At 43.0% G+C, this 14,032-nt stretch overlaps 3 gene segments (V, D, J or C); 2 read left to right on the plus strand and 1 right to left on the minus strand.

Annotated features, from left to right (window-relative positions):
- The window catches only part of LOC110972317 (immunoglobulin kappa light chain-like), a 238,184-nt gene that overhangs the window by 110,761 nt on the left and 113,391 nt on the right, over positions 1-14,032 (minus strand).
- Positions 1-14,032, plus strand: part of LOC127531752 (Ig kappa-b4 chain C region-like) — a 112,452-nt gene that overhangs the window by 23,436 nt on the left and 74,984 nt on the right.
- Positions 88-1,153, plus strand: LOC127531761 (Ig kappa-b4 chain C region-like). The segment is given in 1 exon segment: positions 88-1,153. A coding segment is annotated over 1 exon segment (267 nt).

The raw sequence follows: 14,032 nt of genomic DNA on the forward strand, positions 1-14,032 counted from the left end.
GTTTAGCTCAGCCATTTGGTGATGATAATTATAACTATTATTGTAAAAAATTTGAACATTTGCTGGTTTTATTTCCAGAGCAGTTAAATATATTTCTGATCAAACTGTGAGATGATTCTCTCTGAGCTGATTTACATGAGAGCTTTCTTAAAGGGAACTGAAACAATGTGTGAGTGAGTGACTGCTGGAGCAGAAAAAGCATCTGACAGAAACTCCTTCAAGGACTAAACCAACCGTCTCACAGTCAAGGTGTCCACGTGTGTGATGTTTGATTGACAGCTGTGTGCTCCCTGTCCTCTAAGCTGATTGGTGTCTCCTAGGTGATGTCCATCCCACCCTGACGGTGCTGCCCCCCTCCAGTGAGGAGCTGCAGCAGGGGAAGGCCACGCTCATGTGCCTGGCCAACAAGGGCTTCCCCTCAGACTGGAGTCTGTCCTGGAAGGTGGACGGCAGTAGCAGCAGCAGCAGCAGCATGAGCTGGGAGGAGAGCAGGAGCCCCGGGGTGCTGGAGAAGGACGGCCACTACAGCTGGAGCAGCACCCTGAGGCTCCCTGCAGACCAGTGGAGGAAGGTGGTCTCTGTGAGCTGTGAGGCCACCCAGGGCTCCCAGACTCCACTCTCAGAGACATTGAGGAGAGACCAGTGTTCCCAGTCCTGACTCACTCACTGGGACTCTCATACTGGTCTGACTCTGTTACTGCTCTCTGTTTGCTCTCTCTAATTCTCTCTTTTTTCTTTAAATATTTTTTTCAAACTAAACAAATAAAACAGCCATGTCTTCCTCTTCATAATGATATAGTTCATGATTTTCATGCAATAAAGCCTTCTGTCTTCAAATGAGGTGTTTCACAGTCTTATTATTTAATCAAACATCTTAATATTTCATAATGTATTGTAACTTCAGAAATGAGAAACAATTCCACAAATGAACATTGACAAAGCACACCTGTGAAGTGAAAACTGTTTCAGTTGACTAACTCATGAAGCTCAATGACAGAATGCCAAGAGTGTGAATGTAAGTAGCATGTTGAGTGTAATCAGAGGAAAGGGTGGCAATTTTGAAGAATTTAAAATATAAAACATGTTTTGAATAATTTCATTTTTTTTATTTGTTACATTTTTCCATGTGTTCATTCATAGCTTTGATGCCTTCAGTGAGAATCTACAATGTAAATCGTCATGAAAATAAAGAGAAAACGTGGTTGCAAAAAGTGATCGCCTTCACTGTTGATTATCTTTTTGGATTGACTGATTATTTGTTTTGTCTGTAAAGTGCCAGAATTACTCTTTTGTGTTTTTGTGTTTTGTTTTGTTGCTTGCTGTAGAACACCGACATCCTGTTTCACTTGTCATGACATGCTTCATGAAACATGAGATATACTGTAATGTGGTGCATTATGATTTTCTCTGTTCAGTGTTCATTTCAGGTATATGTGGGGGAATAGAATAGAATATCCTTTATTCGTCCACAATGGAAAATTTGCATTTGATGCATTTCACCTGTTGTAAAATTGAAACACGGGGACAACATGGAAGGAGCTTATACAGATAACAGACATGACAAAACACAGACATCATTGGACAACAGTTTGTGTTCCTATCAATGAGTGTACATCAACATTTTGACCCTTCAAAATGGCAAAAAATGAACATTTCCCGTTGTACTTGCAGCACATCAAATTTCACTGGCATCAACGGACAACATAAAAACACTGTCGCCCGCCCAGTCCTCATTTGTTCTTTTCAAAGGTCTTACATGACCTGGGGCCTGTTTCACGAAGCAGGTTCACTGAAAACTCTGAGTTTGTTAACCCTGAAATGAGGAAAACTGAGAGTTTTCCATTTCACGAAGCGAGGTAACTTAACCCTGAGACAGAGGGGTAACTCTAGCCTGTTTCACAACGAGGGGTAACTTAAACTCTCGGTCAGTTACCGCAGTAACAGACTCTATGACTCTAACCTGGTCGGCAGCAGGTTTATCTGAGAAAACCTCGAGTTTCTCTCCGTCTCCGCCCACTTTCAGCCACACACGCTGTTTCATTTCCTCATTCATTCAGTCAGTAAGCGAGCGAGTTTTGGCGTAGAACAGCTTTTATTAATGATCCAGTGGATAAAGGAGCAGCATTACTGCACAGATAATTAAATATTCGTCGGTAGATTGTTATCAGACCGCGCATAAATGTTCTCGCATTTCCGGACAATTATCGGTTTGAGCGGTACCGTTTCGTAATTGTTTTAAGTCCATAACAACCTAATCCGTCCTTACATTTACATTACCAGCCGTAGTCATGCTCTCACATCCAGCAGATATTGTGTGTTGCGCTGCGGTTCTTTGCAAATGGAAGTTTTTATATAATGTCGGAGATGCAGAGTAAGGCAACTGTATGGAGGACATTCAGAAAAATGTTCCTGGCCCTGAAACGACTTTTACCATCATTGTTGTTTTCCTGGACATAAACCTGTCAGAACATCAAGATGAGTTCCACAGGATTGCAGGTGAATGATGTAGAGATCTGTTAAATTCATTTTAAATCATATTCTGTTAATGACATTGTGCTGCAGCCTCAGACTGAGATTAGTCATTTGAATTTCTTTTAGAATTTCCCAGTGTGATTGGCTGCATAGATGCACACACATACCCATCACAGCTCCCTCACATCATGAACAGGAAGTCCATTCACAGCATAAATGTGCAGGTAGGCTACAGGTAGACTGACTACTGTGTAGCAAGACTGCAAAGGCCCTGGAATTCCTGAGCTGATCAAAACTCAGATAAACTGTCCCTCTCCAGCACTGACCAACACCCATCTCTATAGGAGGATTGAGACATTTGTATTTCTGTAGGTTTTCATTCACAGAAGGATGGAGCTCCTATGAACATTTAAACCCCTGGAATAATTTCTTCTTTTTAAAAGACAATGACTTTCAATTATATGCTATGGATGTTTGTTTAATGAACTTTCATGCTAAAATCCCTTTTCAGCTTCAGGAGACCCTCAGCCGGAGACGTCTCTGCCTTCCACAGATCAGATAACAAGTCATAAAACTTTATGGCAGAAGGCTGGAACAGAGAGAGACACACTCTTTAACTGAAGAGACTAATTACTTCAAAGTTCATATTTCTAAAATTTATTTTGCTCTTTCCTGATTACCAAAGTTATAGTGAGATTATGTTGTACATCATATCCGAATTTGATAGTTATATCTGTTACAGAAGTCTAGATACTAATTTGTGATGTTTAATCATTTCTTCCCCAGGATACTATGGTTTTGGACTGAATTCCCTTATTAATCTCTGAATTTCCTCTCCATTTAGGTTGAATGATGACCATTGTATTTACCTGTTACCAAATCTCTGACTTGTTGTTATATTCTCACTGTGATACATATTTTTAATGTTATAAACATAAACAAATAGTTATGAATGAAATGATTCACATCATATGAACATATGTATTAATCTACACATTTCACTTTCACACAACTGAATATGGTGGGATAGACAGATCGTGTTTTGTGCGTGTAATATCATATTTTAATCCATTCTGGATTCCTCTTTCTTCTCTACTCTGTGAGAACAAAGAGATTCCAAATTCCACCAGACTCGCGCCTAAAAGTTCTCTCTCTCCACCCAGGTCCTCCCCTTAGCTGGACCCACAGATAAAGTCAGCCGTAGCCCACATTTTACGCTCTCTTACCGACCTACTCTCTTACCCCTCTCTTCCTGAGAGGCCAACCAAAGTCTCTCTCATTATTTTCTTACCTAAAGCGCGTTTTTCCTATCTTTGAAATTCCCTCACCATCTAAGTTTGTTAACTATTTATCTTTTAATGTTTTTGTAACTTAAGGAGACATTTTGCTCGTTATTCGTTTTAATCTGAAGAACCGATTCAGAACCAGCATTTATTTTTCTTAATTTTGACAATTTTTCATCAACACCCATTTTTCTTGGCTAAAGCCTGAGAACCATCATTTTTAAGCCAAGCAACACTCAGCTGAGAACTCCGGAGACCTGCTGGATCAGGTCTTTGCATAGAACCGATCAACCCGCGGCAGGACATCCAGGCGGCCATAACGACGACACACCGCTCTGAACATGCAAGTCCAGACGGTTGTGCTGCGAATCTGAAGGCCCCGCAAGTCCCAGCCCCATGACGGTTCACTTCAATAACTCCAGCTGAGTTTGCTCTGATTCCATTCTATGGGTGATGTACTAACCGCTTGGTCAATTAATTCATTTAATCAATTTATTCTTTTACAAATCATGAGAATTCTTAATCCAAATTACCGGTTACCTCGTCAGGTTAGCTCTGACTAATCCTCACCATATTTCCTTCTCTCTCACACATACTTCCACATCTCTCACACACGCACACACCACACACACACTCCCACATTCCACACATGCACGCACACACACACACACACCATATCTACATTGTATATAGTTCACTTGTCATTATTTTCATAGAATAGTTAATAAATACCTCATTATAGACCAAATTACAGTCTTGTGTTTCTTTGTGTAGAATGTGGTCAATTTAACCGAGGATTCAAGACTTTTTGATATGAGATTGATCAAAATTTTTATGAATATTAATTTTTTTATTAAAATTAATATTTTTCCCTAGAGATCTAGGGTGGTGCCCCAATTATTGATAACGAGAGCTATAAATCATAACGTAGTACCGCTACAACTGTTTCTAAATGTTAAAGACTGCATCATAGTTCAACATCTGTCATTCTCTACACTGTCCAGATCATATGTGATGCTGCATACATCATTTCTAATGTGGAGGCCACGTGGTCTGGGTCTGTTCATGACTCCAGGATTTATGGAGAGTCTAACCTGAGCAACAGACTGCAGCGTGGTCAGCAGCCTAAAGATTTTCACAATAGAATTCTCTTGTCTCTCTCCTTTAATATGCTCTGATGTATTCACTATACATTACAGGAGAGTTTGATGGCCTTTTGCTGGGTGACAGGGGTTACCATGCCAACCCAGGCTGATGACCTCATACCCTGACCCTGAACCAGGCCCCCAACAGAACTTCAACCGGACTCACTGCAGGACCAGAGCCCGGGTGGAGATGACCATAGGCCTGCTGAAAGCCCGTTTCCAGCGCCTACGTCTCCTCAGGGTGACCCCTGAGAGGGCCTGTGATATTACTGTGGCATGTGTTGTTCTTCATAATATTACCACTATTAGAGGAGAGCAACACCCTGCCCTACAAACTGAAGACCCAGATGATGACTCCATCCACCTGCAGCTATCCAGGACAGCAGAGCAGTCAGAGACACCGTATGCAATAATCACTTTAGAGTTTAAGTCACCATCATCACCACCACAGCAAATAAAGACATGAAACACATTTCATTTGGTCTTCTTTATTTCCTACAAATAAAAGATAGTTCAGTTCATGTTCCAGTAGTTAACATAATTCACCTGTGACCATCACCCATCTCTAACCTGTGCTCAAGTATTTCAATTTCCAGATCTGCCCTCCTAATCTGTTTTTTTGGATTTTTCTCAGCAAATGCAGTTTGTAAATCTGTTTTACTGATAACTGGGAATACATAGAGGACATTAAATTATACAGTTGCACATGAATTCTTGCCTGGAAAATCCAGACTGACTTTATTTATGTATTAATATAAATACAAATAAAGGCAGTCTGGCATTGTGATGATAGGAGACGATTTCAAAAAGGAGGGGCTAACGAATGCAGCTTGAACGAGAAAGAACCAATCAGCGTAACACGGATGTGACGCACAATCAAATCGACCTTGAAGTCCATGTAGTCCAAACAACAACGGCATGCAGCCGAGAAAGCGTTGCGGTGAATGATTACTGCCGTTTTTGTCACAAAAATCTGCGAATACATGGGGTACTCTCAAGTACAACACTTATTTTTGAAAAGGCTACGCAACAAAAGACTCCTTCCGAACGATTAGCGGTGTTAGGAACAACTTTGTTAATGTTTGTGTTTCATTACGGGAGGTGCGCAGGTGTTTTATGGGTAATCCAGGCGCTGAAGATGCTATGATTGGTCGTACCAAACTTTCCCGGGAGGGAAACACGATTCAATTCGCCCAATGCCAAACTGATTCTCCTGTATCTCCTAACATGGAGATAGGAGATTACATGGAGATTCCGTTTGGATTTTCCAAGCTACATGAATTCCACAGAATGAACCTCTGGTGTTTCCTGAACATCCATCTCACTGTGTCAGTCTGCGCAGTGGAAGTTGAGGAATCATCCTGCTGCTGTCCAGCCATGCTCTGTTAAAAAGGATGAGAATGTGCAATACTTCAGTGTAGGCTAAATGTCACAATCTATATTCCACCCAAAATCTGAATGGGAAGTGAACTATCAGTAACATACCTCTATATGCCTTTCTGGATCCCCCTCTGTAAAGGCAGCAGACACAGTTTCATCCTCTTCATCCTAGATCAGTGACATGTTTCAGGACATTTAAACTACCATTTGGATAAATCTTTGGAGTGTTGCTACTTAAAATTACAAGGTCTGTTGTGGTGTGAAGGGGCCAAAAGACAAAAAAAGACACAAAAGAGAAGTAAATAATCATATGTACATACACACACACACACACACACATATATATATATATATATATATATATATATATATATATATATGGCATGCCGTTTAGGAAATTATATATTGAATGAAAGTCGATATATATATAATGAACATTGATATATATTGAATGAAAGTTGATGTTGTTCGTCCATCGAAACGATGAGGACCATAACTTCCCACTATGATGTCGATTGGTTCCGGTGTGTCCGGAGATGGCTGGTGAGTCCAATCCGGGCACGGAAGTCGCGACCACAATGATGGCACTTGAAGTCACTCTCTGTTGTGGTTAAGGTACTTGCTAACCTTGCTTTCCTGACGGCTCGCTTCTCCTGAGCAGCTAATGTTCTTGCTTGTTCTGAGTTTTTGGCACCGAGATTGATCATGTAGCGCCAGTTTGGTCGATCACTGGCTTGAGATTCCCAACTTTCCCAATTGATGTTCATAGCCTTAAGAGAGGATTTGAGGACATCCTTGTATCTCTTTTTCTGACCTCCCACAGTTCTCTTGCCTTTTGAGAGCTCGCAGTAGAAGAGCTGTTTTGGAATTCTGTAGTCGGGCATTCTGTGCAAGTGACCGGCCCAGCGAAGTTGGCTTTTCTGTAAAAGAGTATGGATGGATGGTAAATCAACTCTCTTTAGGACTTCTGTGTCGGGAACTTTCTCTTGCCAGTTGATTTTTAGGATTTTACGAAGTCTTGTTGTATTGAAATGCTGTAGTTTTGAAGCATGTCTGCTGTAAACTGTCCAGGTTTCGCATGCATACAAGAGAGTGGTAAGGACAATCGCTTTATAGACTTTGAGTTTGGTTGCTAGAGTTATACCTCTCCTTTCCCATACAGTATGTCTGAGCCTGCCAAAAGCTGCACTGGCTTTTGCAATACGATTATTGACTTCATCATCTATATGGACACAGCGAGATACTGTGCTACCAAGGTATGTGAAGCTGTCAACAGACTGAAGTTTGGCACCCTTAACCATGATGTTGGGCTCTATATATGTCGTGCTAGGTGCAGGTTGATGCAACACTTCCGTCTTCTTGGTGCTGATGGAAAGACCAAAGTTGTCACATGCCCCTGAGAATTTGTCCATAGTTTGCTGTAATTGCCCTTCAGTAGTAGCAATTAGGGCACAATCGTCAGCAAAGAGAAGATCAACTATCTTTGTAAGGTGTACTTTGGTGGATGCTTTCAGACGTCTTGGATTGAAGAGTTTGCCATCAGTTCTGTACCGAATTTCGAGACCGAGATCTACATCAGTGAATGCATCAGAAAGCATGGCTGAGAACATGATGGAAAACAGTGTCGGAGCCAGAACACATCCTTGTTTTACTCCATTGCTGACGAAAAATTGGTTTGAAGTTTGACCATCATTGATCACATGAGCCATCATTCCATCGTGGAACTGGCGTATCATGGTGATAAAAGTTGGAGGGCAGCCATACTTAGCCAAGATTTTCCACAACCCCTCTCGACTGACGGTATCAAACGCTTTTGTCAAATCTACAAAAATAGTGTAGAGATTCTGATGCTGTTCTTGGCATTTTTCTTGAAGCTGTCTTACAGCGAATATCATATCGACTGTGCCTCTACTAGCCCTAAAGCCACATTGACTTTCCGGCAGTAAGCCTTGCTCTAAGTGTTTTATAAGACGGTTCAACAACACTCTGGCTAGTATCTTTCCTGCGATAGAGAGCAGTGATATCCCTCTGTGGTTGTTACAGTCTTGTCTATTTCCCTTACGCTTATATAGGTGAGCGATGGAGGCATCCTTAAAGTCTTGAGGAAGGGTTCCTTTACTCCAGCATGATGAGAATAGCTCAGTCAGCTTCTGGGTTAGCGCTGGTCCACCTGATCTGTATATCTCAGCAGGGATAGCATCTGCACCAGGGGCTTTGCCACACGAGAGCTAGTTGATAGCTTTGGTCACTTCTTCAGTGGTAGGTTTCAGGTCGAGCTCTTTATTAATTTTTACTTGTGGGAGCCGATTGATTGCTGCTTCATTTATTGCAGAAGGCCTTGTTCGCCAGTCTAGCCTTTTTTAACCCTTGCCTCAGGTTAAAGTTGGTCCAGCTCTCCGTTTAAAGGGTTAGATTCTATCTGCCTATTAGTATTTCATCTAACAGGTTTCAGCAGAATAAATTAAGCTGGAATCGAGAGACACTCGCCCAGGTTCTAACTGCCTTGCATCCGAATGTCTCACCCCTCTTATCTGATAAATACTATCCCACCAAGCAGCCTTTCTAAGTAGTAGAATTGATCTATCATTCACATTCGTTATCGGACAGCTTCTCTCTAAGGACTTGCATGCACTTGGTGCTCTTCCTGGGTTCGTTTTAGAGGTTTGGAAAGAACTAACCTCAGGGGTAATGTTTAAACACTCTCACTTTGGACTAAGTAACCTTTAAGAACCATTGGATTGAATACACACAATCAACTTAACTTTTTACCACTATGCAGATTTTCAGTGGTTTATAATAATTTCATTAGGCTTCTCTTTAAATGCAATAGAGCATTTTATTAAGCAAGTTTAGCAAGAGCACAGCATCAATTCATGATTAAACAATTAATTATTTCTGATTAAAAATGATACTAAAGTAACTAAATTGAGCGTACCTGACAATCTTCTCTAATTATTGAATTTAGGAGAGAGAGCGAACAGCGTGGCCACTACCGTATCACTCGGTCTTGTCTTGCGTCTGGGAAAAGCACTCAGTTGTTCAGAGGACTCGGTACGATGTCTTCTTTGTGAACAAAAGGATCTTATCCCTCGGCAGGGGGGAGCGGAGGAGTCCTGTAAGCCAATCGTGGTCTGGCAGTTATCTCTGGAATCGGCTGGAACGTTAGTGCTTACGCCCCAGCTGTCTTCTCTGTGGTCTGGTGGTGATGGAAAACCCTCGTCTGTTCGGGCTGTAGTGGGTCACTGGGTCTCCCAGCCCCGGGGAGGGGAACAGCCCAGAGCTGTTGCCTCCTTTGCCTCTTCGGGTGTAGTCGGATCTGCCCTCTATTGGTTTCTTCTGGATAACTGCAGAACCTCTTAGGACTCTCCGTTTGGCAGAGTGTGGTCTTCGCTTGTTGAACAAAGTCAGAAAAAGACTTTGCTTCCAACGATGTCCTCAGCGATCTCTGGAGCCTAAGTCCCGCGTCGTCTTCCCGTCTCTCGGGCAAAAGAGGAAGGTGAAGATTCTTCAGAACTCCGGCCAAGTTCCCTTTGCAGCTCTTCTGGCGGCTCCGGCGAACAACTCCCCCGTAATGTCTCTGCTCTCCCATTCTTATACTCTCTCCGGACACACAAAACTGGCTAGGTATGCCCTCTGACACCGTCTAACTTATGCAATCAACTTTGTCATCACATACAGCAGTAATACAGAAGTCATGTTGTTACAGCAAATACACAGTGTCCACATTCTGTTTAACACACACACATTTCAGTCCACCCTTTTGGGTTTTTCCCAAACTTCCCTTTTTTCTGAGGAGGCTGCAATGTCATTGTGGCCGCCGAGTCATGGTGACTGTTGTTTACTGCACTTCTGCTTTCGTAAGGCCTGGACACACAAGCCTATGAGGCCTGTACGCACACACAGAGCCTAAACAAGGATTACTTCACACAGAATCACTTCTTAAATCATTCCTCTCAATCTGAACATAATAAATCATCTGAATCATTACTTTAATCAAATCAACTCTTCAAAAATGTATATATATTTCAGCAAGCATAATCATATGGTTAACTTATAATGTTTCTTCTTAAGATCTTTATTTGTCTGCTTCATAACCTTTATTACCTTAGGGCCATAATGAGCCTGAGTCCTCTCTGAGACCTCAACATCTGCATCTTACTTGACAGCCTATTCAGAACGGAGTCAAAATGTTCTGCCCAGCGATCAAGAATTTGGGACCGGTCAGTCAGTAGTGTCTTGCCATCAGAGGACAGGAGAGATGAGGATCCAGACAGTGTGGGGCCATAGATAGTTTTAAGAGCATCATAGAATCTTTTTGCGTCGTGTTGATCAGCATACGACTGTATTTTGTCTGCCTTATTACTGAGCCATTGGTCTTGTATGGCGCGGAGCTTGAGTTGCACTTTGCGCCGACATTCTGTGAACGCAGCTTTCTTTGCCTCTGAATTTGGGTCGCAATGAAGGACAAGATGAAGTCTATGCTTCTCATCCAGTAGGGATTTGATTTGCAAGTTGTTTTCATCAAACCAGTCTTGATGTTTCCTTTTAACTAAGCCCAGCTTCTCTAAAGATGTTGTTTAAACCAAATTCTTGAGAGTTTCCCACTCCTCCTCTACAGATGCATTCCCAAAGTTGAGGTTAGCAAGCTTACTGTTGAGGTCATTGATGAGGCTATTAGCTGTATGCCCCTCTTTCAACTTTGAGGTGTCCAGTCTCTTTGAAGGTGTTTTCTTTCCTTGTGGTCTACGCTTTGGTCTGATGTGAATGACAATCTTGGAGATTACTAGGCGGTGATCTGTCCAGCACTCAGCGCCACACATTGCTTTAGTTATGCATACATCACCACGATCTGACCTCCGGGTGATAACATAGTCCAACATATGCCAATGTTTGGACCTCGGGTGCATCCAAGTTGTCTTCTTTCTAGTTGGAAGCTGAAATAAAGTGTTTGTAATGACAAGGTCGTATAAGCTGCAGGTTTGGAGGAGAAGGAGGCCATTACTGTTGCACTTTCCTACCCCATGCCTGCCAATGGTACCATCCCACGCCTTAGAGTCAGACCCAACTCTGGCATTGAAGTCCCCAAGAATAAGTAACTTATCTGCTCTAGGAACACATGATATCAATGAGTCAAGTTCTTCATAGAATTTGTCCTTTGCCTCATCAGGATTAGTCATGGTAGGCGCATATGCACTGATTAAGGTTGCATGCTTCTTGTCTGAAAGTGAAAGCTGCATGGTCATGAGTCTGTCATTAACACCTTTTGGTAAGCATTCAAGCTTTCTTACTAAGTTGGACTTAACGGCAAAGCCTACTCCTGCTTCACGACGTTCTTCACGTTTACGTCCACTCCAGAAAAATGTATAACCCGCTCCCTTTTCATTGAGTTGTCCTTCGTCAGCAAACCTGGTTTCTGAGAGTGCAGCAATGTCGACGTTATAGCGCTTAAGTTCGCTTGCAACGAGGGCGGTTCTTCTGTCAGGTCTAGCAGCATTTGTATTGTCTTGTAGTGTACGAACATTCCAGGAAGCTATGGTGAGCCTGGTCACCTTGGTAGATTTCTTGTTAATTCGACCGCTAAATGGGATCCCTGCCAGCCGCGGTTAGCTAGCCCGGGTATGATGAAGCAGGCAATGTTTAGGTCACCTTTTCTAGACCCTTCCCCATTCTAGGGGATGAGCAGTGCGATCCTAAATAGGGCTGCTCAGTCACTCAGGATGTTGCCGGGTTCCGCTGCTGCTTCGGTCATTGGAAGACGACCAGAGTCCTGAGCCGCCTGTGTGCAGGTTTGCGACTGCAGCTACCAGTGATTCCATACCTGCTACGTCGCCGCGGGCCTGTCGCCACAGGACTTGTGTTAATAGATAATGGGATGTCATGACATGCGCGAGACTTGGATTTTAGTGTAGAGAACTTGCGCAGCATCGTCCACACTCTCTTGTCCAGGATCACCAAATTCCAGTGGCAAGACATAGTCGAGACGGCTGGGGATGAGCCTGGATGCAGGAGTCTGCCGGCAACTTGACAGAGTTTGTACAAGACGCCGCCTACGGGTATCCGCTCCGAATTTTCTGTCAGGGTTAATTTCCCTTAGCCTTAGCCGAACCAACGGCAAACCACAAGGCAGTGGAGGAAGGTTGTAACCCCAACCAGGGAGGCAAAGGGTGTGCTAACACTTGCCTAAGGTGTACACCCAGGCTAGTGGAGGGAAGGAGGTGCCTTACTTCTCCATTCTAGACCGGCTCCAAGCAAAGTCTAGCCACTGCCCTAACTGTGCCATGAAAGTTGATATATATTGAATGAAAGTCGATATATATTGTCGGTCAGTATAGCCTTCTTTAACCCTTGCCTCAGGTTAAATCAGGACCAGCTCTCCGTTTAAAGGGTTAGATTCTATCTGCCTATTAGTATTCCACCTAACAGGTTTCAGCAGAAGCTGGTGTCGAGGAATACTCGCCTAGGTCCTAACTGTCTTCTTCCAAACGTCTTACCCCTCTTACTTCAATAAATACTCTCTCACTAAGCAGCCCTCCTAAGTAGTAGAATTGATTGATTGAACACGTTTGTTAACGACAGCTTTCCTCTTAAAACTGTGGCACTTGTTGATATTCCTAGGTTCGTTTTAGAGGTTTGGAAAACTAACCTCAGGGGTAATGTTTAAATAACTAGTTGGATTAAAGTAACCTTTAAGAACCATTAGATTTAATGCACACAATCAACTTAACTTTTTACCACTATGCAGAATAGGTGAATCATAATCATTTCATTAGACTTCTCTTTAAATGCAATATAGCGTTTTATTAAGCAATTATTAGCAGGGGCACAGCATTAATTCATGATTAAACAATTTAATTATTTCTGATTATTTCTAACTTAACTAAATTAAACTAAGCTGAGCGTACCTAAGAATCTTCTCTAATTAGTAAATTTAGGAGAGAGAGCGGACAGCGCGGCCAAGCTGTCACGCCCGGTCTTGACCTGCATCTAGTTGAGCCACTCGATCGACCAGTAGACTCGGTACGAAGTCTTCTTTGTGGGCGGAGGGTGTTCTTCCTAGGCAGGGGGAGTGGAGAGGTCTCGAAAGCCAATTGTTGGTCTGGCAGTTATCTTTAGTAGCAGCTGGAACACAAGTGCGGGCGTCTCAGCTGTCTTCTCAGTTGGGTGGTGGTGGTGGAAAGCCCCCGTCTCATCAGGCTGTGGTGGGTCACTGGGTCCTCCAGTCCCTGGAGTGGAGCAGCCCTCTACTGCTGCCTCCTGCGCCTCTCTGGATGTCGCAGGTGCTTGCCTCTCTTCATCTCTGTAGAGTAACTGTAGACCTCTCAGGACTCTCCGTCTGGCAGAGTGTGGTCCTCGCTTGTTGAACAAAGTCAGAAAAAGACTTTGCCTCCAACAATGTTCTCAACGAACTCTGGAGCCTAAGTCCCGCGTTGTCTTCACGTCTCTTGGGCGAAAGGTCCTGTGAAGATTCTTCAGAACTCTGGCGATACTCCCCGGCAGCTCCGGCGAGCAGCATCTCTTGCAGCTCCGGCGAGCAGCATCTCCCCCCTCCGGGGGAGAACTCCGAATTCAGTGTCTTTGACTCTGGGTTTTATACCCTAGCTCGACTTCAGCTTAGCACATACACATTTTCACACACAATTCTAACTAGTAGGTACGCCCAATTAATTAATTCATAGGTTTAAGACACAACCTTCTTCCTATTACACATACATCAGTTACACAGAAATCATGTTTTTCCAGCAAGTACACAGC

Source organism: Acanthochromis polyacanthus, chromosome 2 (genome assembly GCF_021347895.1).
Source record: "Acanthochromis polyacanthus isolate Apoly-LR-REF ecotype Palm Island chromosome 2, KAUST_Apoly_ChrSc, whole genome shotgun sequence".
In the NCBI taxonomy this organism is placed as follows: Eukaryota; Metazoa; Chordata; class Actinopteri; family Pomacentridae; genus Acanthochromis; species Acanthochromis polyacanthus.